Source organism: Suillus paluster (assembly GCF_016628075.1).
Source record: "Suillus paluster strain FC165 chromosome Unknown EDB91scaffold_13, whole genome shotgun sequence".
NCBI lineage: Eukaryota > Fungi > Basidiomycota > Agaricomycetes > Boletales > Suillaceae > Suillus > Suillus paluster.
The window spans coordinates 265473-290592 of NW_024537573.1; the positions used below are offsets into that span (position 1 = coordinate 265473).

Here is a 25120-nt window from a genome sequence, read left to right on the forward strand (position 1 = left end):
CAGATAGACTTCTGAATTATTGTCTGGAGGACCTCAAAAATACTCTCGATAAGGTTAGTGCAACCTTATCAAGAGCATTCTTGATGTCCCTGCATACGTCACCATCACAACACCACCCACGACCGCCCAATGGGGTTGAAACCTAACCACAAACACGACCAGCGCAACGATGTCACCCAAGAGTGCAAGCGGCACCGTCGAAGGAGCATGGACATGCTTCGGTCGGAATATGCATGAATGGGATTCAGAGAGCATCACAAACTAAATGCGCGGAAGGAAACGACAGGATGTGAAATGCTTCTTCCTGGTTGTGGGACAGGTGTAGGTCGACATGGTAGAGCGAAGGAGAAAAACGCGTGAGAAAGGACGGGAACCGCGAGGAATATAAGGGCGTTAAGAAAAGCCTCGGGCGTTGAGCCCACGCAAAAGACGTTTTCGTCGCCCTAGACGGCGCCCGTTGTAAGTCGGGATCCATGGCGGCTCGAGGCAAGAAGGCGCGGAAAAAGCCGAGCCGCCGACTCGTGACCCAGAGTCTGAGAGAAGGGCCATGCCTCAGATCTCGCACCTCAGAAGGATCACAGCGAGCCCATCAGCAATGTGATTATCAGTATGGGTGGCTCAAAGGATGCTGTGTTGGCAGGAGCGTACACAGTGAGGAAGGAGTCAACTTTCGGAAGACTCAGTATTCGAATCATAATTGAATCAAGCTTTTTCCTTCAGGGGAAGGATCAATGACTATCGGGCTGTAACATACACAACATACGGAAAGCTGAAATAAACAGAATGGGTATTTAAGGAAGGAACAGCAGCATCAATTTTAAGACCGCAACCAAGAAGCTCAGGATATCCATACCTGTCAATGTCATGCACGCTCCGGAGCATTCTTCGCATCCAACCTTTGCCCCTGTACCCAAATGCCACGCCTATTCCGTTCGTCTCCAATGCACCACCACTTCTCCAGCAAATCCAGTGTAATGCCTGACTGTGGCTCAAAGAAATCGAGCGCACCAACGCCCTTGTCACTATCCTTGTACACTTCGACTGCAGGACCATTCAATTAGACATCATTTCTTTCAATAGTCGATCAACTCACTGCATTGAGCGTCAAAAGGAGCGCCAGCTTGGAAGACTCCACATGAAAGGCCAAGTGCAGTGGCTCCTCCCCTCGTAGCCAAATACAACGCATCTTTCCAATCGACTGCGAGTGATTTTCCATCGCTGTCGGACAGTTTTCTTGTACCGTCTCTTATCCTGGAGACAGCTACGGCCTGCCGCATACTGTTCATGATATCTATGCTATATCCACCAGCAATATCCGTGCCAAGACCGACAGGTACGCCGAGGTCCAATGCTTCACGGAGCGGGAACGGCTTTTCTGAAAAATACGAGTTCGAGAGAGGACAATGTGCTACTGCAGAACAACTACCAGACATGCGAGACAGCATGTCTGTGTCCAAGAATGTACAGTGGGCTTGAATGGTGTTATCTGTGAGTAAACCGAACTATAGTTTGAATGCTATCAGCTCAGCGTCCATTAAAATGAGGATAACTCACATTGTCAAAAACATCAATATCGTTTTTGCGGCGTTCGCTCAAAACCCATTGCACCGCTTCGTGAGCCTCCGCCAGGTGACTTTGGATTCGTACTCCTTTGTCACGAGCTAGTTTCCCGAGCCCTTGCAAAAGATCGTCCGAGCACGTAGGTACAAACCGTGGTGTGATCACAGGTTCGACGAGACGTCTGTGTGGTTCGTAAGATGAAACCAGGTCACGACAGCCATCGATGAATTCCTCGGCAGAGCGTAATGAGGCTAGAGCGGAGGGTTCTACGTATGAGGGTCGAGATGAGATATCCATGGACAATTTCCCCACGAGCGCTCGTATACCAATTCTTTGCATTGCTTCTGCAAGGATCAGACTAGAATTTCCTAGATCAGCGCCCCAGTCTGCGGCATGACGTCCCTGTCAAGCTTGCCCTTACTTGGCTGTGCTGTTAATCGTTCCGAATAACAGAACCGCGCCAGTTCCAGCGTCTCTTAGGCGTTCTGCGAGACGCGAATAAACTGTCTTCGCAAGTTCCGGTTGGTTGTCCAAGCTCTCTTCAGACTTGAATGCGTACTCATTTAGCCACTGCATCAGCGGAAGGTGGAGACCAGTTCCCTGGAACAAGAACTGTGGTGCATGGAGATGCAGATCGCAGAACGTCGGGAGCAAAAAACCTCCTGATGGTATGTTTGTAATAGAGATGTCAATTTTTGCCAGAAATTCCTGAGATGCTTCGGAGTCAGCAGGTCCTACATAGGTTATAAAACCTTGGTGATCTACAACTAAGGTATGTACAGATGGGTTAGCACCTCTCGATCATCGAACAACGGAACATGAAACACTCACGCAAAACATGATCTTTGAGAACTTCAAGTTGCCCTAATGAAGGGCAATGAACCAGGGTACCTTTGAATGCAGCTGCGATCTTCATGGTGGTCGACATCAATGTTGATCGTGATGTTTCCGATTAGTACCGCATCGAAGATGATCAGATATGTACCCCTTTGCGGGAATTAGCCACGTGTGTACTCTTCCACGATGCCAAGCGTTCAACATGAAATGGTCCACTGGGAGTTGTGTTCATGTTTCAGAACTCTCTACTCTACAAGCGTTGTTTCGCAACCAATCTATCGTTACATCCTCCAGATGGTCATCAAAATCTCCGAATTTCTCGTGAAGATTATGATCACGAACGAGGGTGATAGCGCGGGAGGGTGAATCAGGTTTGGCCAGGGAGAAATTTGATCCTGTTGTGAATGCGGAACTTTGTGGCGTGTATGGCCGCCAGAATGATGTGGATGGCTGTGGTAGATACGGCTGTCGCGCGTCAGATAGCTATGGGTGAATTATAAAGCGTTAAACATACGATCAAAGCTGGATCCCCTGTTCCCAACTTGTCGCCGTCGATCTTGAAACAAGAATGAATAGTTTCCCAGCTATGGTTTATCCCTCACTCACAACAAATGCAACTGCATCGTTGAATTGGTCACGAATTTTTTGCGCAACTCGCTCGCCAACAGGGGCAAGAGCGGTGTCGTCTAGCCTCTCGCTTGCTTGGTAATATCCCACTAGAGTCATATTTTGTGCTTCAGCGTGTCCTTTCGCCTAAGGTTATTGTCCGTTAGTATCACGACGAAGCATTGCAATAGAACGACTTACTAAATCAAGTCCAATCTCCATCATAGGACTGAGGCTGGTCCAGTGGTGAAGCAGTGGGATGACATCTTCGATCACAACCACATCTGACGTTTGTCTACCAAGCAGAACGCCGTTCACTGGCAGATGGGGATGCTTCGCCGCGTGAAAGAATATCTTAAGGTACGCATTTTCAGAAAGAGAGTAGGACACCATTGTGTTTCGTCAGGCGTCTACCAAGCTTTTAGGGCGGCTCGTTGCTGAACACAGTCAGAGACGCTCACTAGAGTTGTCTCCGGTAGACTAAATATAGTGGTGAAACGAGAGCTAGACCGTGTCTGCCAAGTATCTGCTAAGTTCTGCTTCAATATAAAAGTACAGTGGAAAGGAAACGTGGGAGAAGTTCGTCATCGCACTCCCTCACTATATACCATGACGTCCAATAGCCCGGAGATATTCACCGCAACCTCAGCGTATTCTCTAGCTGGGGTGGCTGCCATGGCCTTCGTTGCCACCACTGGCGCAAAGGTTTTACTGCCGAAGAACGCGCGCTGGCAGGATTCGTTTACCTTCATCTGGCTGGTTCGTCAATCTACTTGTCCATTCGACCTTAATTGACATTGTCGACAGGCATTTGACGCATTGATTCACTTCTCTTTCGAGGGATCATTCCTCTATCTCTCGACCTTCGGCAGGACCGTGAACTCCAGTGTGGGACCATTTGCTGAACTGTGTGAGTGATCTAAAGCTTGATGCTGGTCTTTCGTCAACCAAATTTATCCAGGGAAGGAGTATACCCGTGCAGATGCACGATGGGGCGTTTCTGACCCCACTGTTGTCTCCCTAGAGATTTTGACGGTACTAGGTGCAGCACCTATGTGCTGCTACATCATAAGGCAAATTGTCAAGGATGACCCTGCCCGTCACTATTGGATTATTGTCCTGAGCACTGCTGAGCTGTACGGCGGGTATGTATGTCATTGTAAATGACTGTGAAGTTAGTGACCCCCTTTCCAGATGGATGACATTCTGTCCGGAATGGTTGACGGGCAGCCCAAGTTTGGATACTTCCAACCCGCTCTACCTCTGGGTTTATCTTGTCGTGAGTATCCCTCGTCCCATCTATGATTATAAGCTGTCTCAACTGATGTGGTATCTTGCGTCGTGACAGTTCATGAACGTCATGTGAGTTTAAACGCAAGATTTGCTCTTCGTCGATTCTGATGGTTTTATCCCAGCTGGGTTGCCATTCCTCTCTGGTTGATGTGGGATTCCTATGGGCACATTGCTGGATCACTGCGCTATGCGCAGGCGGTCATCAAGGCCAAAAAGAACTAACTTTCGACTTTAATACATCTAGTTCGTATCTATGTCGTCCATGCCTTATATATTCACGGCCTTGTATGGTCCACTTCGGTTTCTTCCTTACTGTGGTCAGATCAGACGGTCGTGGAGACTAGTACTAGTTGTGCATTGAATTACAGACTAAGCACGACGTAAGTAGCTAACGGAGTCCATATAATGTTCAGTGACGCGACACTCCAGTGGCTCTGTATGTTGTAGAATGAAGAATGAAGGAGACCTGCTTCTTCAGGGAGAATCAACTGTAGGGCATAAAGTCCGTGACGAAATAAATGAAGTAAAGCCAGAGTCCATAGCCATCTAAAGTCCATGTCTATCATAAGTCCATGTCTATCCTGAGAGTTGAGTTCGACCGAGCTTAAAGCTTGGGGCGCAAGCTTAGACGATCTTGAACTGGGGAGAAGCATTTCCGGAGTCACCGAACACTAGAAACGCATGTAAAAGAATGCACCCAACCAAATGACCAGTGATACGTACAGACAACGATAGCATTGTCGCGAGGCGTCGCGTTCTGGGGAACAAGGAATGAGACCTGACCGGCGATGATGGGGAAACCCGTAGCGAGGGGGTGATCTGAAGTGCTTTTCAACAACAGCATTCAGGATATGGTTACGAAATGAACATACAGATGTCCAAATTCTCGGAGTTGTTCGCAATGAATCCCGACAGCAGGATACCAGTAGAATTCTTTTTCTCCTCAGGGACGTTGTTCGTCGCCCAGAACACAGTCTGCATAGAATTACACGCCCAAACTGTCTCACTAGTAGGGGAGGTAATAGCGGGGCTCCAGGCAAGCAGTTCAACGGGTTGTACGGGCGCAGCGGTAGCAACGTAAGAAAGTGCCAGCATCAAGCCAGAAAAAATAGAGAACATCGTTACGGTGCTGAGCATTTTGAATACTAGGTCGTGAAATGAGTGATATATGCGGTGGGCGTGCGGTTGGCGTGGTGCTGGCTTGGATTTATTGTTTAAGTACAGAAAACGGGATTGAGTAACGAACTTGATGCAGAGCATTTATATATGGGCCAAGAGGCTTGGCTCGGGCCCGCCCTTGAATATACTGAGGGGGATAACGTACATATCGAAGATCTCGGTCAGAAGGAGGATTTGTCATGAAACGTTGCGACTCACTACCAATTTTGTCAAGTAAAGCCTGACAATACCTCAAGGTCATGTAAAACCTCGCATGATACCACGAAGACGCCCCAGATTTCCTTCCTCGAAGTCGATGGCGGTACGATTGTAGAGTACCTAACAGAGCGGTGGCGGTTACTAGCGGGTATATCATTAAAAATAATTGCTGCTCTAGCCTCTATCAGCCTTCCGCCTTATACACGCTGGCACACCTCATTCGCTGTGGACGGGATTCGGATATAAAAATGAATCGACGGCGATCGCATCAATATTCCGGGTTTACGCTTCAGCCAGCGAATACTAGGAGACCGCGGAGCTGACGCGCTAGTCACCATGGTCACGTGTATTGCACGTGATATGTCACGCCGTGTTTCATCAATGTTGATTACATAATAATCTCACTAGTAGGACGACTCTGTATGACTAGTACTACTTACTAGCTAGTACTGCAGCTCTGTGCTAGCAGCAACGGACGCGCCTCCCCCTACCAACTGTTCTTTTTGTCCAACCAAGTTTATACAAGAAGGCCTCTGCCTTGAGGCTGCATACCTGCAGCTGCTAATTCTTGCCTTTTCCAATCGAGGACCAAGCTTGCCTCCTGAGTCCACAGGTCGACCATGATCATTGTTCCACCTTCCCTTATACCAGTGCTTGTGGACGCAGGAGCTTACGCCTTTGAACCATGACCGGAGAGCCAACGCAAGTTACCCTGGGCGATATGACACCCTTGCAGGATACTACATATCTGAAATCGCCTCTGGAAAGCATCGTAAACTCCTTGGAGCCTAATTCCGCTCACTCTAACCACGATTTGCTGGATGCGTATACTACCTTCTCCAATAGAATCAGGGCTGAAGCTCAAGAACTTCAGCGAAGTTCCGCGTCACTACCTGCCTTGGAATTCTTACGCATCAAGGCACATGGATTTAGCCAAGCTTTAAGGCGCGACATCGCCCTTGCTCATATCGATCCATTTGCGTCAACTCGAACCTTTACTTCCGGAGAGTCCCTACTCTCAGGGCCCCAATCCACTGCTGTTGTAGTCAAGCATGCGGGAGATTCATCTGCTCTTTGCCAGCAAGCCCTTTGCGCTCTTTCTGCCATTTTTAGGTTTCCTAATCTGTATTCATTATTTTCTGGTACGTGAGTTATGCTGTGCATCCGAGACTGTACTTTGACATTTATGCTTGCATTAGGCCCCGATATCTCTAGTCTCTTAGCCGAAATCCTTAACATTGCTCTCTCTCAAAGACTGCCCATTCTGAATAGTGCGAAAATATTTTCTCTTGCATTGTGGATTCTGCGCTCTCAGCGATTGCCGCAAGATTCATTATCACCTCGAGCATCAGACATAGTTTCCGTCCTCCGAAGTACATTGCAAACTCAACCTATTGGACAGCAATTCGTTCAGCTTGCAGATGGCCTTAAGGTTTGAAAGCGACTGTTGGATGTGGATACTTGTTGACAAAATTCGTAGGGTATATGCCATCTTTTGGAATTCTACCCAGCAATGTTCTTCGTTCATGTAATTCAGCTTCTGCCTTCGGTTCTCTCGCATTTGCTGTGCGATTCTTCTGTCATCCGCCTTCAAGCTGCACTGGCTCTGGGGAGAATAGCTCTAAATTTGCTGAATAGCTCCCTATTCATCTCCCCTGACCACCGCCAAGCTACGTCGGACTTCGTTCTGGACTTCTTCGACAGACAATGTGCCAGAACAACTTCGCCACAGATCTCAGCACTTCAACGCATTGCTCAGGCAGTTATGGCTGTGAAGGAGGAACCCGAACTTATCGAGGGACCCGTTTGGCTTTTTTCGACAATGGCTTCCCTCATCATCCTCTCCGATCATTGTCTATTCTCTCACTCCCGCGCATTTAAATTTATCATGCGGTTCGCTGGACTGGCCCTCACGCATCAGAGATCAGTGATTCGGGCGTTGGTTCCACACATCTGGACATGCATTATTTTCACATTTGCAAGGATACCTGGTGAAGATGTGCGCACCAAAGAAGGCGTTTTCCTCTTCCTTGGTGAGGAAACTGGGGGTGGCATAGGAGTAGCTCTTGTTACAATGCTCCTGAATACGCCAGCCGCGCATCCATCCTCATTTGAACAGACCACGTCCTTTGACGCGGTATCCAGAGCACTCACGCTTGTGCACGACATGGCACATCATTCCAACAAATACACTTCTTCCGATAGTCTTTCGCTTCTTCACAAGCTGATGGGCGGAGTGGGGGCTCCCGCGCCAGTAACCAGTCCCGATTCGACTGCCAGTCCACCGAGGTTGCCCACGGCGTTGTTTGACGGCAGCATAATCACTGCTAGCTGGGATCAGCTGAAGTCTATTCTGCGCTCCATCCATCGCCCTCTAGTCACTGAGGTGCGGCACCTCTCTGAAGCAGAGATTGTTCAATATCGAACACTTCTGCGCTCCACGTGGGTGCAACTGGCTCGGTCACGAATTTCATACGAAAGACGTTTGCATGTTCGTATTTTCATGCATATCGATCGTCGTTGACTGAATGTTGCTCCACAGTCCGATTTGATCCACATCTGGCAGTCTCTACTCTTAGTAGAGTCACAGCTGACCCAAGGATTCCATCACCTCACCACTTCTGCTGATCTCGTGGAAGAATCTGCGCTCGTTGTCACTGGCTTTATTCCACGGACTCTAGGGCATTCCGAGGAACCAGACCCTACGCTACTGGTTCCGGCTCAAGTTTGCGCATTGGCGGTCATCACACAGTTATGGTCTGCGATGAAAAATGTCTTCGCTTCACAATGCATATCGACTGCTGCGAATATCATCCTGTCGGATTTGTTGAAGCATGTTTTCTATCTCAGCGATGAGAGCGTGCGGGATCAGTGGAGCAAGCTCTGCGCTGACCTCATGGTTGTTGCCATGCCTTCGTGTATCCAAGGGCTTCATGACCTGACCTCCTCACAGATGGCAGAAAGAATTTCACGAGGCATGTGGTCAAATGTCGCACAGTCATTGCTATCACAGTCTGGAATGTCCTGTTGGCTTGATATTGTGAAATTTCTCGTCGTTCCTTTGGGGTATGTTATTTGCACTGTTGTCTCGAGATCATCTTAACAATCTTTTTTAGGTCGTGGACCATGTCTGACGTGGAGTTAGACATCTGGAACTCATTGCTGCAGAAGGCCGTCACTTCAGCAGGCCAGGTCTCTACCACTTCATCTACTGTTATCGACGCTATCGCCCAGGCTGTGATGCCGGTGGCAGGTGTGGAACGGTAAGAACCCGACATGAGATATAGAGTCGCTCAACTCATTTGCCATATAGAATGTTATTTTTGCAGACTCCTCTGTCGCACTTCCTGTCTTTTTTCATCCCGGATGCAAGCTTGTGTCTTCCAGATTCGTTATTAAGCGCCGTCGACTCTGTTTTGCAGGGCACTTACGAGACTGGTGCGGAGTTGATGAGCGGCTCCCTGCAACTTCTTCAGAGGATCCAACAAATCATCATGGTTTCCTCGCCGAGTCATGTTGTGCATATTCTTGAGTTACTTCAGACAGGACTGCAGATATGGATCGAAGACGAAGCGGAGGTGTTAACAGAGAGTGATTTCAATTCTGTGGTCCGTCGAGTTTCTATTTGTCAAATACCTCGCTCACTTCGTATAGATCATGCCATTATACTCGGACACGCTTGCTGTCCTGGAACGGCATCCCCTCAGCATCGACTTTCTCAATTCAGTGGAATTTTTTTTGGCTGCTGGGTTCTCGCGCATAATTCCACCGGCCCTTGCGCCGTTTGCATTTGAAAGATTCTGGAGGGCCACATACCATGGGCAACATCAATTCTATTCGGGCATCCCCGCGGGCGTGACATCGTTATTAAAGGCGTTCACCACGGCGTTCGGAGGTGACTTATTGGCCGGCATATCATCAGACTCACAGTCCACAGTACGCTATACGAGTTGTCTTGGTCGTCCATCGCTGATATTCTGAATAGACAAGCTCCGACTTCCCTTCCTCCCCTGAAAGGGAGCATTCCCTCGTCAATCCGGCCGAAGAACACTGTTCATCTGCTGTTTTCAATGATGCACATCACGTAGAACACACCTTCGGCGATACGACCCCACGAAATGGAACTGGATCCCCGTTTCACAATGCATCTACAGTATTCCCGGGTGATCCCGCATCGTCTGAAGACCTTGTACTTCTAGACCCTGAGGACAATTTAAACAATGTTGATGAAATTCTCGCATCACGTATCCCTGGTCCTCGTCAGGGTGGTGTAATTCCGTCGAATGAACAGTCATATTCATCAGGCTCCTCTCGAGTGACAAGGTCCACACATCGAGCTGGCCAAGGATTAAAAAGAAGTCGTCAATCACAAGGTCTTTATAATCCTCTTTATCCGTTTATACGTTTAACATGCCTTGAAAGATCCCACGCCACAAAAACGACGCCGAACGATCTCGGGTATGCATAAATCTCACCCGTCCCGCTTTATATCAGAACCTACCAGTAAGGTCATGCCACCGGTGCGCATTATTCGACCATACTCGGTTCCTGCCGAACAGAAAAAAAAGATCGTGTTTGATGGCGTTGTCCTGCCTACCTTGCGTCAAGTTATTTCCGCGGAAAACCAGAGTTTTGATCTATTAGCAGGCAGTTCAGCTGAGACGTTCCAATTCAATGATCCGCCGCGCTCAGTTCAGACACTCTCCATTGCATCCGATGATTCTGACGATTACGACAGCTGGGAGATTCGTTGCCCTGAGATGAGCACCTCAGGTAGGCCATCATCTGAATCATACATTCATATGTCTGGAGTGACACATGATCACAGAAATGGAAATCGACGATTCCCTCGCCGAAGTTCCTGACAGCTCTATAGTAGCGAGTGGGGGTATTTATGAAGGTGGGATATCTTCGTCTGCAGGTCTTCAAGGAGCTTAATATTATTTAATGTCGTTAAGTTCTGGGAACCATACATACATCAGCAGCAATAACGCGGCACCAACGCTCTAGATCAGAACAAGTAAGCCAACACGTCGCTCACCACCCTCCGCCGTTGAGGCGTTCAAACACTGGTTCTGGTCATCTGGATGCATTGCGCGACGTGTGCGCCGCGGTCGCTAGTGGGAGTTCTCAGATGCAGGTACAGGAGCTGCTCCAAGCTACCACGCTCCTCCACCAGATCGGTACGGTTCTTAATGAACAGGTGGGTAAGAAGATTCGGGGTACCTCATAATGATGCAGGAAGGTGTATGTTCAGTCGGGATGTCCGGGTTCAGGGAACCACTTAAACGCTATTATTATTGCTTATTATTGGGATGCACGTGTACTATGATCACCATCTATATACCAATCAATACACCTTTAGAACGAGTGCTCCCGCAAATTGAACTGTGGGAGTTGTTCTCTCGAAGTCACCCGAATTGAAGTGATAGTGAAAGTCCAACCAATCAAATGTTTAAACGATGGGCATTGGGCATCACAATTACTCGATATATGAAGTGTTATGTAGTGTAATGTCACATTAGAAACTTCTGCGTCAATGGAAAACGTCACAGCCAAACCCTTCAAAACCTTCGCGCGTGAAAGTGATGATATGGTCTTGCCATGCCGCTTCAGCCTGCGTCAATGACAAAACCGGCTGACTCACCTCCCAAGACGCGCGCAGTAAAGCCTACTTCACAATAACAACTAGACGGGAATATTATGAGCGTGCGATGCAACGTGCCATCCTTCCATACCCACTAGTAATCTACACCATACCTAATCAGTCAAGTTCTTCAACCAAAACAATGCTCCACCTACATAACCATTTTCTGCGGAAGACCTCTATCTCTTCCCATCCTCTAGGGCCAATTATTATGGTAGGATGCTCCGCTTTTAGAGCCGGGACGATGACGCTTTCGAATCTGCTGACGAACCGTTTTCGCCATTCCCGGAGCGTTCGGGCATAGTGAGGACCTATGTTCGAAATAGAGTCAACTATAAGACGACCGCCGGAGCCCTTCTCCATGGATTTAAGCAACAGCGTCAGGGTTGGGAGAAAGCCTCCAGGAAATACTGTAAACCGCCATGTCAGTGTACGCCCAGGAAGAACGTGTAATCCGTCCTTACTCTGTAGGTAGACAACAGTCTCAGTGTGAAGCCCCGATCAACAAGACCTAACTGAGTTGCTCACCCATTTCCGAATGAAATCGATTTCTGCGATGTACCGTTCGAAACCTTCATCATCGTCAGCATTATCGGAGAGGAAACCTGCGAACAGAGATACATACGAGCCTCTGGGATGGTGATGACCTGCACGACTCCGACCCCTCCCTCGGGTTTCAACGCCCAGTCAAGGACACGCCAATACTCTTCTAGATATTCCGCACCAACAGCCTCGATCATCTCGACGCTGATGACTCTGTCAAAGTAAGCCTTCCAGCTAGACGGCATCGCACGATAATCCATAAGATGTACCGTCACTCTGTCTTGAAGTCCAGCATCTCGAATGCGCTCCGTAGCTAGCGCCTGTTGCTGCACAGAAAGTGTAAGAGTATCTACGGTTGTGCCGAGGTAGGTTTGCGCGATGGCTATGGCCATAGAACCCCATCCGGAGCCAATTTCCAACACGCGCTGGTCGGAGGAGATCTTGGCTTTGTCGATGATATGTTTCAGCTTCCGAAGTTGTGCTTCATACAGTGGATCTTCCGATGGAGAAAGGCAGCAATCAGCCCCTGGAGCGTTCTTGGACTGTGGAGTATGTTGTATATTGAGAATCATGAGATGCTCGCCCCCATTATAAGACTTGTGGTCCGCAGCACCCGAGACAAGGTCGCCATCAAGATCTTCAAAGATGGCACATGAGTATGTCATATCTGATGACAGGAAACCTGAAGACATGTCAACTGCAGGCAACAGGCGTCAAAGCACAAAACATACCTGCGAACATCGCATTAGAGATGTCGTAGTGAGCTGAAATGTTGCAACGGGAATTGCTGAGTGTGTTTAGAAACCGAAAGGACGTGAGCTTTTGCGGAATCGTGAAAAAATACGATGCGGCAGACTCCATGTTCGCAAGATTTTGCCGATTTATCAAAAAAATCTGTAGCCAATATTAGGACGTCTGATGCTGTACACCTCGCAAATGCGATGCGTTGGCTGACCTTGAACAAAGCGGTAAGGTCACTGCATTCCACCTCCCCATACATATAGGCCTCGGAAAATCCAAGGTCACCCATGGTAAATAAGCGAACCCAAAAAGTGTCTTTAACCACCCTCAACTGTGCACTGAGGCTCTCTGTGTTGACGGAATCGTCCGCGGTGCGTGGAGGAAAATCATAAATGCGTTCTATGGTCAACACGCGGAGGTGTCCAACGGAAATTTTGCCCATAAGCCTGAGGGTCAATGTTAACGTTGAGAACGCACGGGCGCCGCCAAAGTGGAATACCTACGCGACCACGGCAGTTTCTGATAGTTTTACTATGGGGCCCCACGATGCTCCGAAAGCTCTTTCGCGGAACGCGTGAAAAGCATCATCAAGCAAAGAAGTCAGCGACCTGGGATATTTGGCCGCAGTAGCAAGATACTGGTCGTACATTCTGTAGGTGATGACTTGATGAAAAGAGACGTATAGAGGATTGGTAGAATTTTCGAACCATGAATACCAGGGCTCCAGAAGCCGTGCAGAAGGAGACTGCAAGAAGATCGCCGATGAGGATCCCAGCGTCGTCGGATCGGAATCGACACCGATAACTCCAAAATTCACCCTTCGCAATTAATGGTGTTAAGGACTTTATCAATTCATGATCTGCGACGGCGTTGCAATGTCACCGTACCTTCGAATGCTGAAAATTCCCCCATACATCTCTCCATGGCAGGGTCCAGAATATCGTCGACGAGACGCAATAGATCAATGCAGTACCTGTCCTGATATGATCAATGCATAAAGACCCATGGGTTCGCGCTGACGTCCAAGCGTTATCAATTATGTACGAACACAGTCGGGATCCTCAAGTTTTCCAGGCACAGATGAGGCATTTCCTTGCTTGGGGAACTGTTCGCGATGCGTTGGACGATAGACTGAACAGGTACCATGATTTCCTTGTCCCCAAGTGACTGCCGCATGCTTGGTGACACACCGCGTGTCGTCTTTTCTGACTTTGACTGACAACCTTTCGCAGGCTCGAGAGAAGAACTGATGGCAGTGACAGTGTTAACGCTGGTGAACGAAGCAAGAGCATGGAACGATTCTGGATTTGTCGAGGGCTTTTGGGAGCGCAGATCTCACCGCAGCACGATTTTGACTTTGCGTCGGCGTCGTTGAATAGAACAGAGACGGAAATAATAGAGTGTCGGATTCTAAGTTTCAGTAGGTAAAGAACGTTCTGAACAATCGCTGGTCACTAGTGATAGATGAAAATATCAAAGATTCACTAGTTTGGTACCGTTCGGAAGACTTGCCGGACGCAAGCTACGCCACCCTCCTTGCGGATTGAGTCATGGTCAGCGAAGGTTGACTGCCAGAATTCCTCGAATGATTCATGTACAATCAGCGGCTTGTCGTTGCGCATAGAAGACATATTTGACCAACGTCGATCGCGTGTAGAGATGCCTCGCGAGCTCTTGGGTGATCTGGGGCGCCGCCTGATGGGAAATTTGATACTGGTCGTGGAGCACGTCACAGGCGTCAAACTCAGACTCATTGACAGGTTATGTCACTACACGTCGAAAGTCAATCTAGGACCTTATATCCGTATTCTAGCCAAACGCTATGTACTTGGATCCTGGAACAAGATTAGGAACGAGGAACAAAGTTGCTTGGCTGACTACCCTACTGATGTAAGTAACTCAGTACTTATAGTCAGAACCTCGCCAGCTCGTTGGTGAAAGAAAGAAGACGGGATCGTGAGCGGGGCGTTCAACGACCGGACTAGCACTCTACTAGAAATCCACCGGTGATCATAAGAGAGAAAAGAACAAGCCGGCACTGCACTCGCTGCGTACGTAAGCTCACTATGAACGTCGAGCTCACCACGCAGCGTCTCGGAGTTTGAAACGCTGGTTATCGAGCATACTGGAACAACGTTCTCCGCGAGCAAGGTGAAGCGGTTGTTCCACTACTAATCCATCATCTGCAGGTCCTTTGGTTGAGGGTGGTGTGAATGATGGACGGGGTGGTGACAGTGACCTGTTGCGATCACGATCATAGATGCAATCCCCGGACCGGGACTTTGGGTGCGTAGTAAGGTTGTCTAGAACTGGGTTTTCTGAAGTTCCTGACAAATTTGGTGGGGATGATGGACGGGGTGGTGGCCTTGGCCTGTTGTTATCGTTGTTATAGATGTAGTCCCCGGACCAGGATGAAGTTCGGTGCGTGAGGTTGTCTGGAATATGTTTTATTGGATTTTCTGGATGGGGTGGTGGTGCCCGTACTAGTGGTACCAGTACTAGTACGAGTGGTGCCAATACTAGTGATGGTTGTGGTGCTAGTACTGGTGGTTGTGGTCGTGCCAGTACTGGTCGTGGTCGTGGTCGTACTGGCGGCGACGGCGGCGGTAGTGGTGGTAGTATTGATGGTGGTGGTGGCGGCGGCGGCGGCGGCAGCGGTACTGGTGGTGGTGGTGGTGGTGGGAGGTCTGAGGGTGGCTGCCGGAACGCTAGGCGCATTTGAGGGGAAATGTAATGACGGAAGTTGTCCTGGTCATCAGCAATGTACTTCAGCTTTCGAGGGCGAGTCGCCTTATGTGATACGGGGTCGAAAGAAATGATCTTGATGTTTTGTTCTGTGCGTGCTAGTTGTCATATTTAGCGATATATATATCGAATGAGAAAACAATAACATACTTGCTGGCATTTCCAACGATGACTACCGTGCAGACCGTTACAGACGATGGTAATTCCATAAGTCTAACTTGCGTTGAAGAGTATAAATTCTCAGCAGTTGACCATTACATACTACCAAGGCCACAGTCCGGACCCACACCAAAAAAGGAATGTCTCAATTTAGGTTAGTCGTGGGAATGAGTCTTTACAAGCTGCCAGCACTATGTAGTACGTCTTCAAGCTTGGCCTCTGGTACAGTAAGATAAATAATGACGAACTCGTTTGTGATACGAGTTCCAGCAACCTCGGCCAATATCGGCCCTGGCTTCGATGTCGTCGGCTTGTCGCTTTCACTTTATCTTACCCTCACTGTCACCAGCGGTGAGCTCACTTCCGCCTTACCAGAGATCACGTATTCGGGTGAAGGAGCCGACGAAGTCCCGCTAGACCCATACTGTAACCTCACCACTCGCGTAGCGCTCTATGTGTTGCGCTGCAATGGCCACAGGTCTTTTCCTCCCAACCTGCTTCGTATTCACTGCGACAACCAGATACCATTTGGACGCGGACTCGGCTCGTCCGGTGCAGCGGTCATCGCAGGCGTTCTCCTTGGAAACAGTCTCGGAAAACTCAACCTCTCCCGAGAGCGAATATTAGACTATGCGCTCATGGTCGAGCGACACCCCGACAATGTCACAGCTGCGCTTGTTGGTGGATTTGTGGGATCGTACCTTAGAGAGCTAGACCCACAAGCTACCGAAGCAGCACAAGTACCTCTCTCTGAAGTCCTTCCAGAATACCCGCCTGATGCTGGAGAAGACTGGGGTCTTTACCCACCTGTCCCACCGTTAGGTATCGGACACTACGTGCGATTTAAATGGGAGAACAGCATCAAAGCTGTTGCCATCATACCCCGATTCGAGCTGAGTACTGCAAAAGCGCGAGCTGTACTGCCAGATAGTTACTCGAGGAAGGATCTCGTATGTTTTCTCGTATAAAGTAATAAAGTCCCGAATATAGACTCCCTTATAGGTTTTCAACATGCAACGGCTAGCCGTCCTCACCACAGCTCTCGGTCAGACCCCACCAGACCCAGATTTGATTTTCGAGGCCATGAAGGATCGCGTACATCAGCCGTATCGAAACACTCTTGTGTGTGGTCTGCTATTCCATGGCAAGTTCTCGTCTTGACCGCCATTCCATTCCAGATCCCGGGCCTGCCAGCAGTTACTTCCTTGATTACGCCTGCTTCGCATCCTGGTCTGCTCGGCATATGTCTATCTGGTGCAGGCCCGACCATCCTTGCGCTTGCAACTCACAACTTTGAGAGCATCGCTGAATCAATACGGGACATATTCCGACAGGAACAGATCGAAGTAGATTGGAAAGTACTGGAGGTGGCAGAAGGGAGCACCGTAGAGTGCTAGTGCATGCTCAGGCTGGCTCCAATGTTGTGTGATCCGCCCATCTGCCAGTCGGAGACGTGGACCTGTACCACACTGCGATGTCAGCCAAACCAATCAAAATGTTGTTTCCCCCCAAGGGAGAAACGCCAGATCCATAGGAAAAAGGATGTTTCCGTAAGTTTGCTGCATAGTTGTGTAATTCCTTTGACAGAGAATTGACATAATAGTGTATGCGAACAAGAGCGGATAGATGTATTATAACCAGTCGTAAAGATTGTGTCACGTCAATTGGTTCTTTCCTGTGAAAAATGCCAAGTCAAGCGAAAATTGAGGATCGCGGCCTTAGATGCTTCCACAATATTAATGGTGATGGTAATTGCATCCAATCAGCATCTAATCCCTCACAATCTCTAGCCTCCGGCACAAATCAAGATCTGCATGATTGATGATGGGCCCACTGAATCGTCATCGTCTTCGTCGGATCGCAATCGACACCGATACCTCGAATTCACCCCGCAATTAATGACGCTCAAGATCTTACTGCGACGGCCTTGTCAGTCCGGCACCACCTTCGAATGCCGAGAACAATTCCTCCATAGGTTGCCCATAGGCTATCGCTTCTCGACAGGGGCCAGGACCAGATCTCAGCGACGGGGAACACATTCGGGATTCTCAGAACCCGTCTGAGCCCGCCAGTGTATCAGACCAATCGAAAGATGTCTCAATCGTTCCGAAGTTCATATTAACTTCTCACTTCTCTGCGAGTCGGGGTGGTGCTATTTCATTTCATTTCCACTGCCTTCTGATGACTACATACAATCCTGTAATTATTGACGCCAACGACAAAACCATGACAGCTACTATAAACACAGCGAGAGTTAATGATACATATAATGTGTATGAGACGAATGCGGGATGCGTGCAGTAAATAAAATGCAAGTTAGACTGACAAAGTCGGTCTCTCAGAAAGTGAAACCATGCGATGTTTGCGACGGGCGACCACTTCTCTGGATGGACTCGAAGACATGGGATCGCTGGATAGGTCATGCATCATTCGTCGCGGAGCAGGCGATACTAGGTGTTGGGGAATCTCGGAGGCATGAAGATCATCATCCGATCCTTCGGATGGTTGACGTGTAGGCCCAGTGAGCATGATGGAATCATCTGATCAGAATGATCAGCCACATATAAGTAGATCGATGTTGATTGAAACTCACCACTGCCCGCCATCTGCATATCTTCGAGAGCTCTCAGAGGCGAAGAAGACAATTGTTCCTCCAAGTCAGAGGACTCCGAGTCGTCCCAGAGCTTCACCCTCTTCCGCTGACTATCCTCGGACCCATCTACTTCGGGATCCAAGAGTAAAGGCATAGAACGCGTGCGTCGCATGCCTTTGCTAGGTGTAGTCATAACAGTTGAATGCTCAGCGCTCGCTCGACGCTGCATCTGCCACCGCAGACGAACTTCCTCAAGGGGAGGGAGAACAACGGCGTCCATGAGTACGCGTTTCCGCTTCCTACAGGCACTGATAACTGGGGATGTGGCGAGATTCGCCACCGACGATCTACTGGGGGAGAGAAGACACGCCACAACCTGTTCGTCTTCCATATCACTATCCCCGTCCGCAGATGGAAACTCGATAGAAGAACGGATGAATGTTCCACATGCCCTCCTTCCTTGCTTCGTGACATCGTGGTCCCAAGGCTCGTCGAGCATCTGTCGTTTTCCAAGCACAGATGAGGAGACGGTTTCCTTGCTCGGGGAACTGCTCGCGATGCGTTGGATGACAGACCGAACAGGTGACATGTTTTCCTTGTCCTCGAGCATCCGCCGCTTGCCCGGCGACGCACTGCATGGCGTCTTTTCTAACTTGGTTGGTAACCTCCGCGGGGTCGAGGGAGGAACCGATGTCACTGGCAATGTTGATGCGGGTGAACGAAGCAAGAGCGAATGGAATGATTCTGGAGTCGTCGAGGGCTTGTGGGGGCACGGCGGTGTCGCAGCACGATTTTGACGTTGCGTTGGCGTCGTTGGATAGAGTACAGAAGGGAACAATGGAGAGTCGGAATCTAAACCTTCCATGGACAACGGGGTGAAGAGAGCAGGTCCAAGTCGACCGACGAATGGTGAACAGACATCAGTGAGATGGCCAGATGAGGGGGTATCATTTTGTTCTGAGTCGGATGACGAATGAAGCTCGGGAGTTGTTTGAGAGCTGGGGTATTCGAGATGATCGCTGCCTAGACTATCAGATGAAGATCCTGATTCGGATTCTTCGACCTGAAGAACAGTCTCGGAAACTTCTGCAGACACATCTTCCACTACATGTGGTTGGGAAGACCACTTGACGCAAGCTTGAATTCTCTCGGGCCACCCTTCTTCAGGCTCCTCGTGGCCAGCAAAAGTCGTCCTGCCAGAATTCTTCAAACGATTCATGGGCAACCGAGGGCTTGTCGTAACGACCAAAGAACACAGATTCGATCAGCCCTGATAGCGTATCGAGCACATAAAGACTCCTCGGCAGTTCTTGTATGCCAACCAGAGAAGTTTGATACAGAGGGAGCAAGTCACCCGTGTATTCGTCTTCGGTGAACACGTGGAATTCATCCGATATCCAAAGGCTGATGCCATCTTGAAGCGTCTCCAAAAGGTTCAGCCGAAGCTCAACCTGGGCACGCGTCGACCACGCGGATCAGCGATCGTATCATCCAGATCGACGTAACCTTGTTGCGAGGCTCAGGTGGATATGTAGACTGCAGAGTGTCGTTGACAAAGTCGAAGATATATGAGGGTAGCTGGCGGACGTCAGCCATGTCGAGGTGTGTGAGCAATAGATCAGCAATGCGGGTTGACGATGCATAGGCAGGGCATGGGTTCTCAGAGACAATCTCTGCGACGCGATCGAGCACGGCAGAAGCATCGATGCCATAATCGAGAGCCTTATTGACTGCATGCTGGAGGAAATTATCCCAGGTCTCGAATTCGTCGTTTGTCATATCCCATGAGTTCGATTTTCTACAAAAAGGTCAGATCTGCCAAAGACAAAGCCCAATGAGGATACATACCCGAAAGGAACACCGAGTAATAAGGCGGCTCCTTCCCAAGAACCCTCGGTATCCTCGGTCCACCTTTCAACGAAGCAGCCCCACACGAGGCTTTGAACTCCTGGCTCATAGGACATCATAGACATGGCGCTCGATCTCCTCGTCCAGAATTCTCGCAGATCATCCAATTCGCAGACGACCAGAACTTCTGCGCAGAAGTAAGCCCATTGTTTTCTAGCATCGTCTGGAGAATCCGTCTCCCAGACGAGATTGGTTTCGTCCTCGATCAAACACGCGAGGAGGCTCGTACCAGCAGAATGGAGCAGATTGTTGGGGAATGTGGTTCGTAGCACGGCCCACAAGTCTCTGACGACGACTAGTTTAAGAGCAGCATTGGATCGGGATGGCAGCGAGCTTCGCTTGGGGGTAACCCTGACTCCGGCAACAGGACTAACATGCTGAGATGGAGGAGGTCCATACTTGGCCGAAAAGTCTAGCTTAGAGTCGCCAAGAATGTCGACGAGTATTTCAGCAGCTTTGGTCGCAAAGTCGATGGTTCCATCGTCGTTGTTTTCATCTGGGACCAGGATCAACATCGTGCAGATGAATAAATCGACTGAGGCTTACCTTGTAAGCCCGCCACGTTGGCCTTCAGCAGGCCTTCCCAAATTGCCAAAACATCGCCCTACGTTTTGATGGTCAGTCATGCAAACAAAACGTAGGCGTGTAACTGACCGGTGTTCCGCTACCGTCTGGCAGCTCAAGGCACGAAAGCCCTGATCTCCAGATGTAAATGAGGTCGTCAAACACCCAATAGCAAGACAGCTCGTCCCTCGTCAAGGACCGCACATCATTCATCTGAGGACATTCTTCCATTATTGGCCTCACTGCGCTAGCCAAGGTCTTGTATTCCGCTGTAAGAAGCCCCGGATTGGACGAGAAAAGGGAATGAGGAAGAAGCTTGTTCATGGACCAATTCTCTCCGGTGTTCTCGAAGCTCACTAGGATCCTCGCAATCTCCATTCCGTCGCCACAGGTTTGACCGCCCTTTTTGATCATGTTCTTCACTAGGGTTAGGGCCTTCCGCAGGCGATCCTCGTCTTCAGCATCATCACCCAGAAGAGCGGCAACCGTTGAGACACCGGCACCCATGTCGGTAACGGATTTGAGAAGCTTCCAGTAGTTCTCGCGAAGAAGCTCGACGTCCTTGTTGTTCGAATCCTGGACGTCATCTCGTCATTAGAGGCTGGGGGTGGACGGAAGTAAGACCAAGCGACGCAACGCCAGGTAATACAAGCCAGTCCTCGTACTGAGCTCTTCTTATTGCGCACTGCGAGTTGAAGCAGCGCCGAGATAACACGAGTCAGCTTAACGTCCAGGTAAACTGCCGGTCCCAACAAAACGATGAAGCTGGCGATGACACTGAGGGCCCATACAGGCCCTTGCGCTGAATGTTGGGGATCTAGCGCGTTCAGCGTTGTGCGGAGCGTACGAACGATAATTGGATCTAACGATGGCTTTGTTGGAGTCTTCCGCGGAGAGGGTGATCGTGGAGGTGTTGTAAGGAACGTAGCGACTGCTTTGGAGATGCGGACGTGCAACGACGATTGCGGGATAGATACGCATGCTTGGGCGAAACCTCCGAGGGCGTGACAAGCTTGAGTGCGGAGAAGCAGAGTCGGCGCGAGCAAGTTCGCCAGTATAGATGGGAGCAACTCTGTGAACGCAGGTACGAAAGTCGAGGGTTGATATACGGAAAGATCATGAATAGCCTGTGGTACGAGGTAAGCACGGAACTGACGCCAGAATGGCTTTACTAACCTTTAGGCCATCGCAAGCAGAACCTTTTTTGCCTTCCTTGCCTAGTTCGCCTTCCACGCCTCGGCGCAGAGCAAAAGCAATTCTGTCCCTCGCTGGTACGAGGACCTCTTCTGGTAGGCGCTGAACTTGTAGAAGCCATATCGACAGTGCGCAGGTTTTACGAGCGTTAGGAGTTGGGAGCACGTCAGCCATTGGAATAGCAAGAACAGCCGTTAACATTTCGCACAATTGCGCGTCTTGCAAAATGTTAGGCTATATGCTTCAGAACGCATAAAAACGCACCTGTGAAGACACGATAGACAGCAGGAAGGGTGAAGACCGCTCCAAGCAACCTCATCGCCGCGTGGGAGGTCGTGCAGAGGTCTCGCGCGTGCTTTGCCTGCCCAGCCGACATACCGCGTTTTTTCTTCCTTGGACTTTTCTTCGGAGAAGGTAGGAGCGAGGGAAGTTCTTCCTCCTCTTCCTCGTAAGCGAAGGGGAAATCCTCGGGCTCACTTTCAAGTTCAGGAGACTTGGGCTCAACAAGGGCTTTACCGAGGTCACGGCATACCGCGTCAGTGAAGGACTGCGTGTTCTTACGAATTGGTTGAAACAGAGGCCAGGAAGCGTCCGCGTCGGTTGAACCCGCCACTGCTGACCTAATGCGGGCAGCAAGAGCAGCGTAGGCATCAATGAGGTCGGTAAAGGATGTATCGGGCGCGAGAATTCGAGAGACGGGGCGCGTCAGATAGGACAGATTTACAAGGGGGTCTTCTGGTTCTGGAGTTGCTTCCCGTTGTTCCTCCTCTAATACTGCGAGGAGCCTGGGCACTGATTTCTTGAGAATAGACTTGGTGGGACGGTGGCCGTGAAGCAGTTGATGGAAAGGGAACGTAACCCTTTGGACTTGTAAGAATGTGGTATTGATTCTGTAGAGTCCAAGCGACACGAGAGTCAGGAAAACTGGAAGTTTCCTTGTCTCTATGATGAGACGTGGCCGGTGGTGTAGGCAGACTAGTCACGACAACCATGATAATAGTTGACCGGTCGATATACCACGACGTTAAATAAGAAGATGAGTGGACGTCGTGGACGTCGTGGTATGTGAAAGTCGCGTGAACGACCAAATAACCAAAATATTTCCAATTAAACGCGCCAATTTACGCGTCGCGTGCAGTATTTGCACTTGTTTTGGAGGCGTGTCCAAACATCATGCTCCACAACTTTCAAGCGCCCAAAGGTCGACTTGTCTTGCATCTCGAAACCGAACGACAGAGAGGGGCTCTCTGGCTTGAGCAAGCAGTTGAGTCTAGCTATCTCCATTATCCTGGCAGATGCATCTGGAGAGGGAAGTCAGCAACGCGCGTATTCAACGTTGCAGCGACAATATATTTTACTGACGCCGCTTTGCGAATTTTAGTGAGAAGCTTTGGCCACCTCGTAAACCGGTCAAGTTTACAGCGAATGATTATCTTCTATATCGGAAGTGGGGATGCTAGATTGACATATCATGAAAGCGGGTACATCAGCCAGTACCTGCCCGTACTGCGCAGGTAAGTAGAGAAAGTAGTAATGGGCTATCCAGGGCAAAGGCAGGGTATTTCTATATGAGGTTTGTAGATGGAGGATTGCTGGAAGAACCTCCGCTGACATTCATAGCGGAAGGGATGAACCAATCAGTGAACTTGTGGACAATATTTACTCGATTGAAAGCTGCGGCTTCTGATGACCCTACGAATGAAAGGGTTGTACAAGTTCAAGGTACCGATAAGTACTAAAGTACTTTACTGGTCAAACTTCTGCAGCCCCCCTTCTTCCCCGATCCAACGGCAAAGGAGATTATGAAGTCATTGTCTTAGGCACATCGTCAAGTTTAAGCCGCTGTCACACCGAAGCCCTTCCAAATAATTAACTCCTCGAAGTTCATCTCCAATCCAAACGTTTCAAAGTTGAATTGCCGCTGCACGCTGCAGCATAGAAGATCTGAAAACTAGCCGAACTGTCAGGAGAGAACACTTGATTCAACGATCAACTCTCCGCCGGCAAAGCCGAGTCAGGGTTCTTACGTTTATTACTATCAGGGGTCACACGGCCAGTACAAATACCAGCCCTTGCAGCCTTCTACAAACCCCATCGAACAGCTCCCTTGTTGTACGACTACCAACTTACGATCTAACTACAACTGACCAAGTTTCTCATCATGACCTCATTCACGACTTTCCTCCTTACTCTTCTGGCTCTCTTTAGCCTCTCCTTCTCTGCTCCCATACTACGCAGAGATGTTTTCGTTCCTCCTATCCTGTACCCCCGATCCGACACGGTCTGGATCGCTGGTCAACATCACAATGTTACCTGGTCAGTGCTTCTCCTTTTCGTCCACCGTCCATCTCATAATCACCTGGATACAGGTCCACCGATAATGCACCTGTAAATATCACCAACAGTATCGGCCAGGTATATCTAGGCAAACAACTACATCATTGATCTGGGTAAGCTTCCTGTCATTCATATCCGATTCGGACTAATCGATTGTTTCAGCCAATCCTTTGGCAAAGGGCTTCGACATCTTGGATGGCCGCGTCGAAATCCAAGTACCGTATGTGACGACAGGTTCGAATTACTCGCTTGTCCGTAAGTTCCACGATTTCATCCTACATTTGATGTGCACAAGCTAATCAACACAACTCATAGTCTTTGGTGACTCCGGCAATTACAGCCCAGAATTCACCATCCTCAGCCAGTAATCTGAACCCTACCTAATCACGCCACGAACATCTAATGACAACGTTGCACGGAGGGCGCGCAGGCGTAATCGTGTTCCATGTAGTGAAACTTAATGCGATGGACTAATAGTTATGCACTCGGATCTTTTACTGGACAATTGTAGTTTTAGTGGCGATACAGTTACTTCGAATCTGACATCTGTGATGATCGACTTCTTCAGGGTATTCCTTACGTTCATGAAGGTGCCGGCGGAAGCACCAGAAGGCGATGCCAGGCAGGGCCTCTCGTAGTCGTCGTCACCTAGCCGATGCCTTGCCTTTGCCTTATAGTCAACAAGGGAAACAACTGGGTGACTGCTACTATGCAAACGGCTCATTTCTAAGCCATCCGGTCATGTTCTAGACCGACCCTTGATACCATCAGGGTCCAGATTCATGAGTAGCAAACACCTCAGCGTGCAACCGCCACTTATGGTGCCACTCTGTAAGATACAATCGCAGCACTGATGGTCGAAATACTGAAATGAATCACTCACTCGCAAGGTTGGATCGCATGCAATATTGCTTGAGGGGGACTAGCGGCAATGATGTGTCATTGTTACCGAGATATGCCCGGAGTGATCGTAATGAGCGCATCCATTGTACACAATTCAGGACTTGGCTGGACTC

General features: G+C 49.4%; 9 protein-coding genes across 9 annotated transcripts; 4 read left to right on the plus strand and 5 right to left on the minus strand.

Moving 5' to 3' along the window:
• Positions 1-862: 862 nt before the first annotated feature.
• EDB91DRAFT_1049759 (Metallo-dependent hydrolase) lies at positions 863-3396 on the minus strand (the record flags this gene model as incomplete). Its single annotated transcript, XM_041313486.1, has 9 exons — positions 863-1041; positions 1094-1502; positions 1555-1918; positions 1982-2327; positions 2392-2470; positions 2647-2862; positions 2912-2953; positions 3004-3150; positions 3205-3396. The coding sequence occupies 9 exons, from the start codon at positions 3394-3396 to the stop codon at positions 863-865; spliced, it is 1974 nt and encodes a 657-aa protein (XP_041179603.1).
• A 216-nt stretch (positions 3397-3612) lies between these two features.
• Positions 3613-4518, plus strand: EDB91DRAFT_1049604 (Emopamil-binding protein; the record flags this gene model as incomplete). Its single annotated transcript, XM_041313472.1, has 6 exons — positions 3613-3762; positions 3811-3913; positions 3965-4148; positions 4198-4282; positions 4352-4365; positions 4419-4518. The coding sequence occupies 6 exons, from the start codon at positions 3613-3615 to the stop codon at positions 4516-4518; spliced, it is 636 nt and encodes a 211-aa protein (XP_041179604.1).
• Positions 4519-4920: 402 nt separating this feature from the next.
• EDB91DRAFT_1049691 (uncharacterized protein) lies at positions 4921-5415 on the minus strand (the record flags this gene model as incomplete). Its single annotated transcript, XM_041313482.1, has 3 exons — positions 4921-4967; positions 5020-5115; positions 5169-5415. 3 exons carry the CDS (start codon positions 5413-5415, stop codon positions 4921-4923), a joined length of 390 nt encoding a protein of 129 aa, XP_041179605.1.
• A 676-nt stretch (positions 5416-6091) lies between these two features.
• EDB91DRAFT_1199459 (uncharacterized protein) lies at positions 6092-11044 on the plus strand. Its single transcript, XM_041320637.1, has 11 exons — positions 6092-6815; positions 6873-7105; positions 7154-8164; positions 8216-8739; positions 8790-8936; positions 8987-9281; positions 9328-9609; positions 9659-10046; positions 10096-10446; positions 10502-10573; positions 10632-11044. Exons 1-11 carry the CDS (start codon positions 6359-6361, stop codon positions 10904-10906), a joined length of 4035 nt encoding a protein of 1344 aa, XP_041179606.1. The 5' UTR covers positions 6092-6358; the 3' UTR covers positions 10907-11044.
• A 165-nt stretch (positions 11045-11209) lies between these two features.
• On the minus strand, positions 11210-13046 carry EDB91DRAFT_1236216 (CFS1-like protein; the record flags this gene model as incomplete). Its single annotated transcript, XM_041321422.1, has 7 exons — positions 11210-11271; positions 11321-11361; positions 11472-11730; positions 11845-11892; positions 11946-12545; positions 12595-12757; positions 12819-13046. 7 exons carry the CDS (start codon positions 13044-13046, stop codon positions 11210-11212), a joined length of 1401 nt encoding a protein of 466 aa, XP_041179607.1.
• A 1637-nt stretch (positions 13047-14683) lies between these two features.
• EDB91DRAFT_1246046 (uncharacterized protein) lies at positions 14684-15509 on the minus strand (the record flags this gene model as incomplete). The annotated part of the gene is made up of 2 exons (XM_041322616.1): positions 14684-15447; positions 15500-15509. 2 exons carry the CDS (start codon positions 15507-15509, stop codon positions 14684-14686), a joined length of 774 nt encoding a protein of 257 aa, XP_041179608.1.
• Positions 15510-15695: 186 nt separating this feature from the next.
• Positions 15696-17250, plus strand: EDB91DRAFT_1119368 (GHMP kinase). The gene is made up of 3 exons (XM_041318144.1): positions 15696-16458; positions 16511-16630; positions 16687-17250. Exons 1-3 carry the CDS (start codon positions 15748-15750, stop codon positions 16903-16905), a joined length of 1050 nt encoding a protein of 349 aa, XP_041179609.1. The 5' UTR covers positions 15696-15747; the 3' UTR covers positions 16906-17250.
• Positions 17251-17824: 574 nt separating this feature from the next.
• EDB91DRAFT_1236218 (uncharacterized protein) lies at positions 17825-22759 on the minus strand (the record flags this gene model as incomplete). Its single annotated transcript, XM_041321423.1, is given in 11 exon segments — positions 17825-18048; positions 18102-19294; positions 19314-19552; positions 19572-19899; positions 19950-20505; positions 20556-20613; positions 20664-21149; positions 21206-21700; positions 21750-21985; positions 22032-22578; positions 22622-22759. 11 exon segments carry the CDS (start codon positions 22757-22759, stop codon positions 17825-17827), a joined length of 4500 nt encoding a protein of 1499 aa, XP_041179610.1.
• Positions 22760-23928: 1169 nt separating this feature from the next.
• Positions 23929-24472, plus strand: EDB91DRAFT_1236219 (uncharacterized protein; the record flags this gene model as incomplete). The annotated part of the gene is made up of 4 exons (XM_041321424.1): positions 23929-24083; positions 24137-24182; positions 24284-24359; positions 24420-24472. 4 exons carry the CDS (start codon positions 23929-23931, stop codon positions 24470-24472), a joined length of 330 nt encoding a protein of 109 aa, XP_041179611.1.
• Positions 24473-25120: the final 648 nt, after the last annotated feature.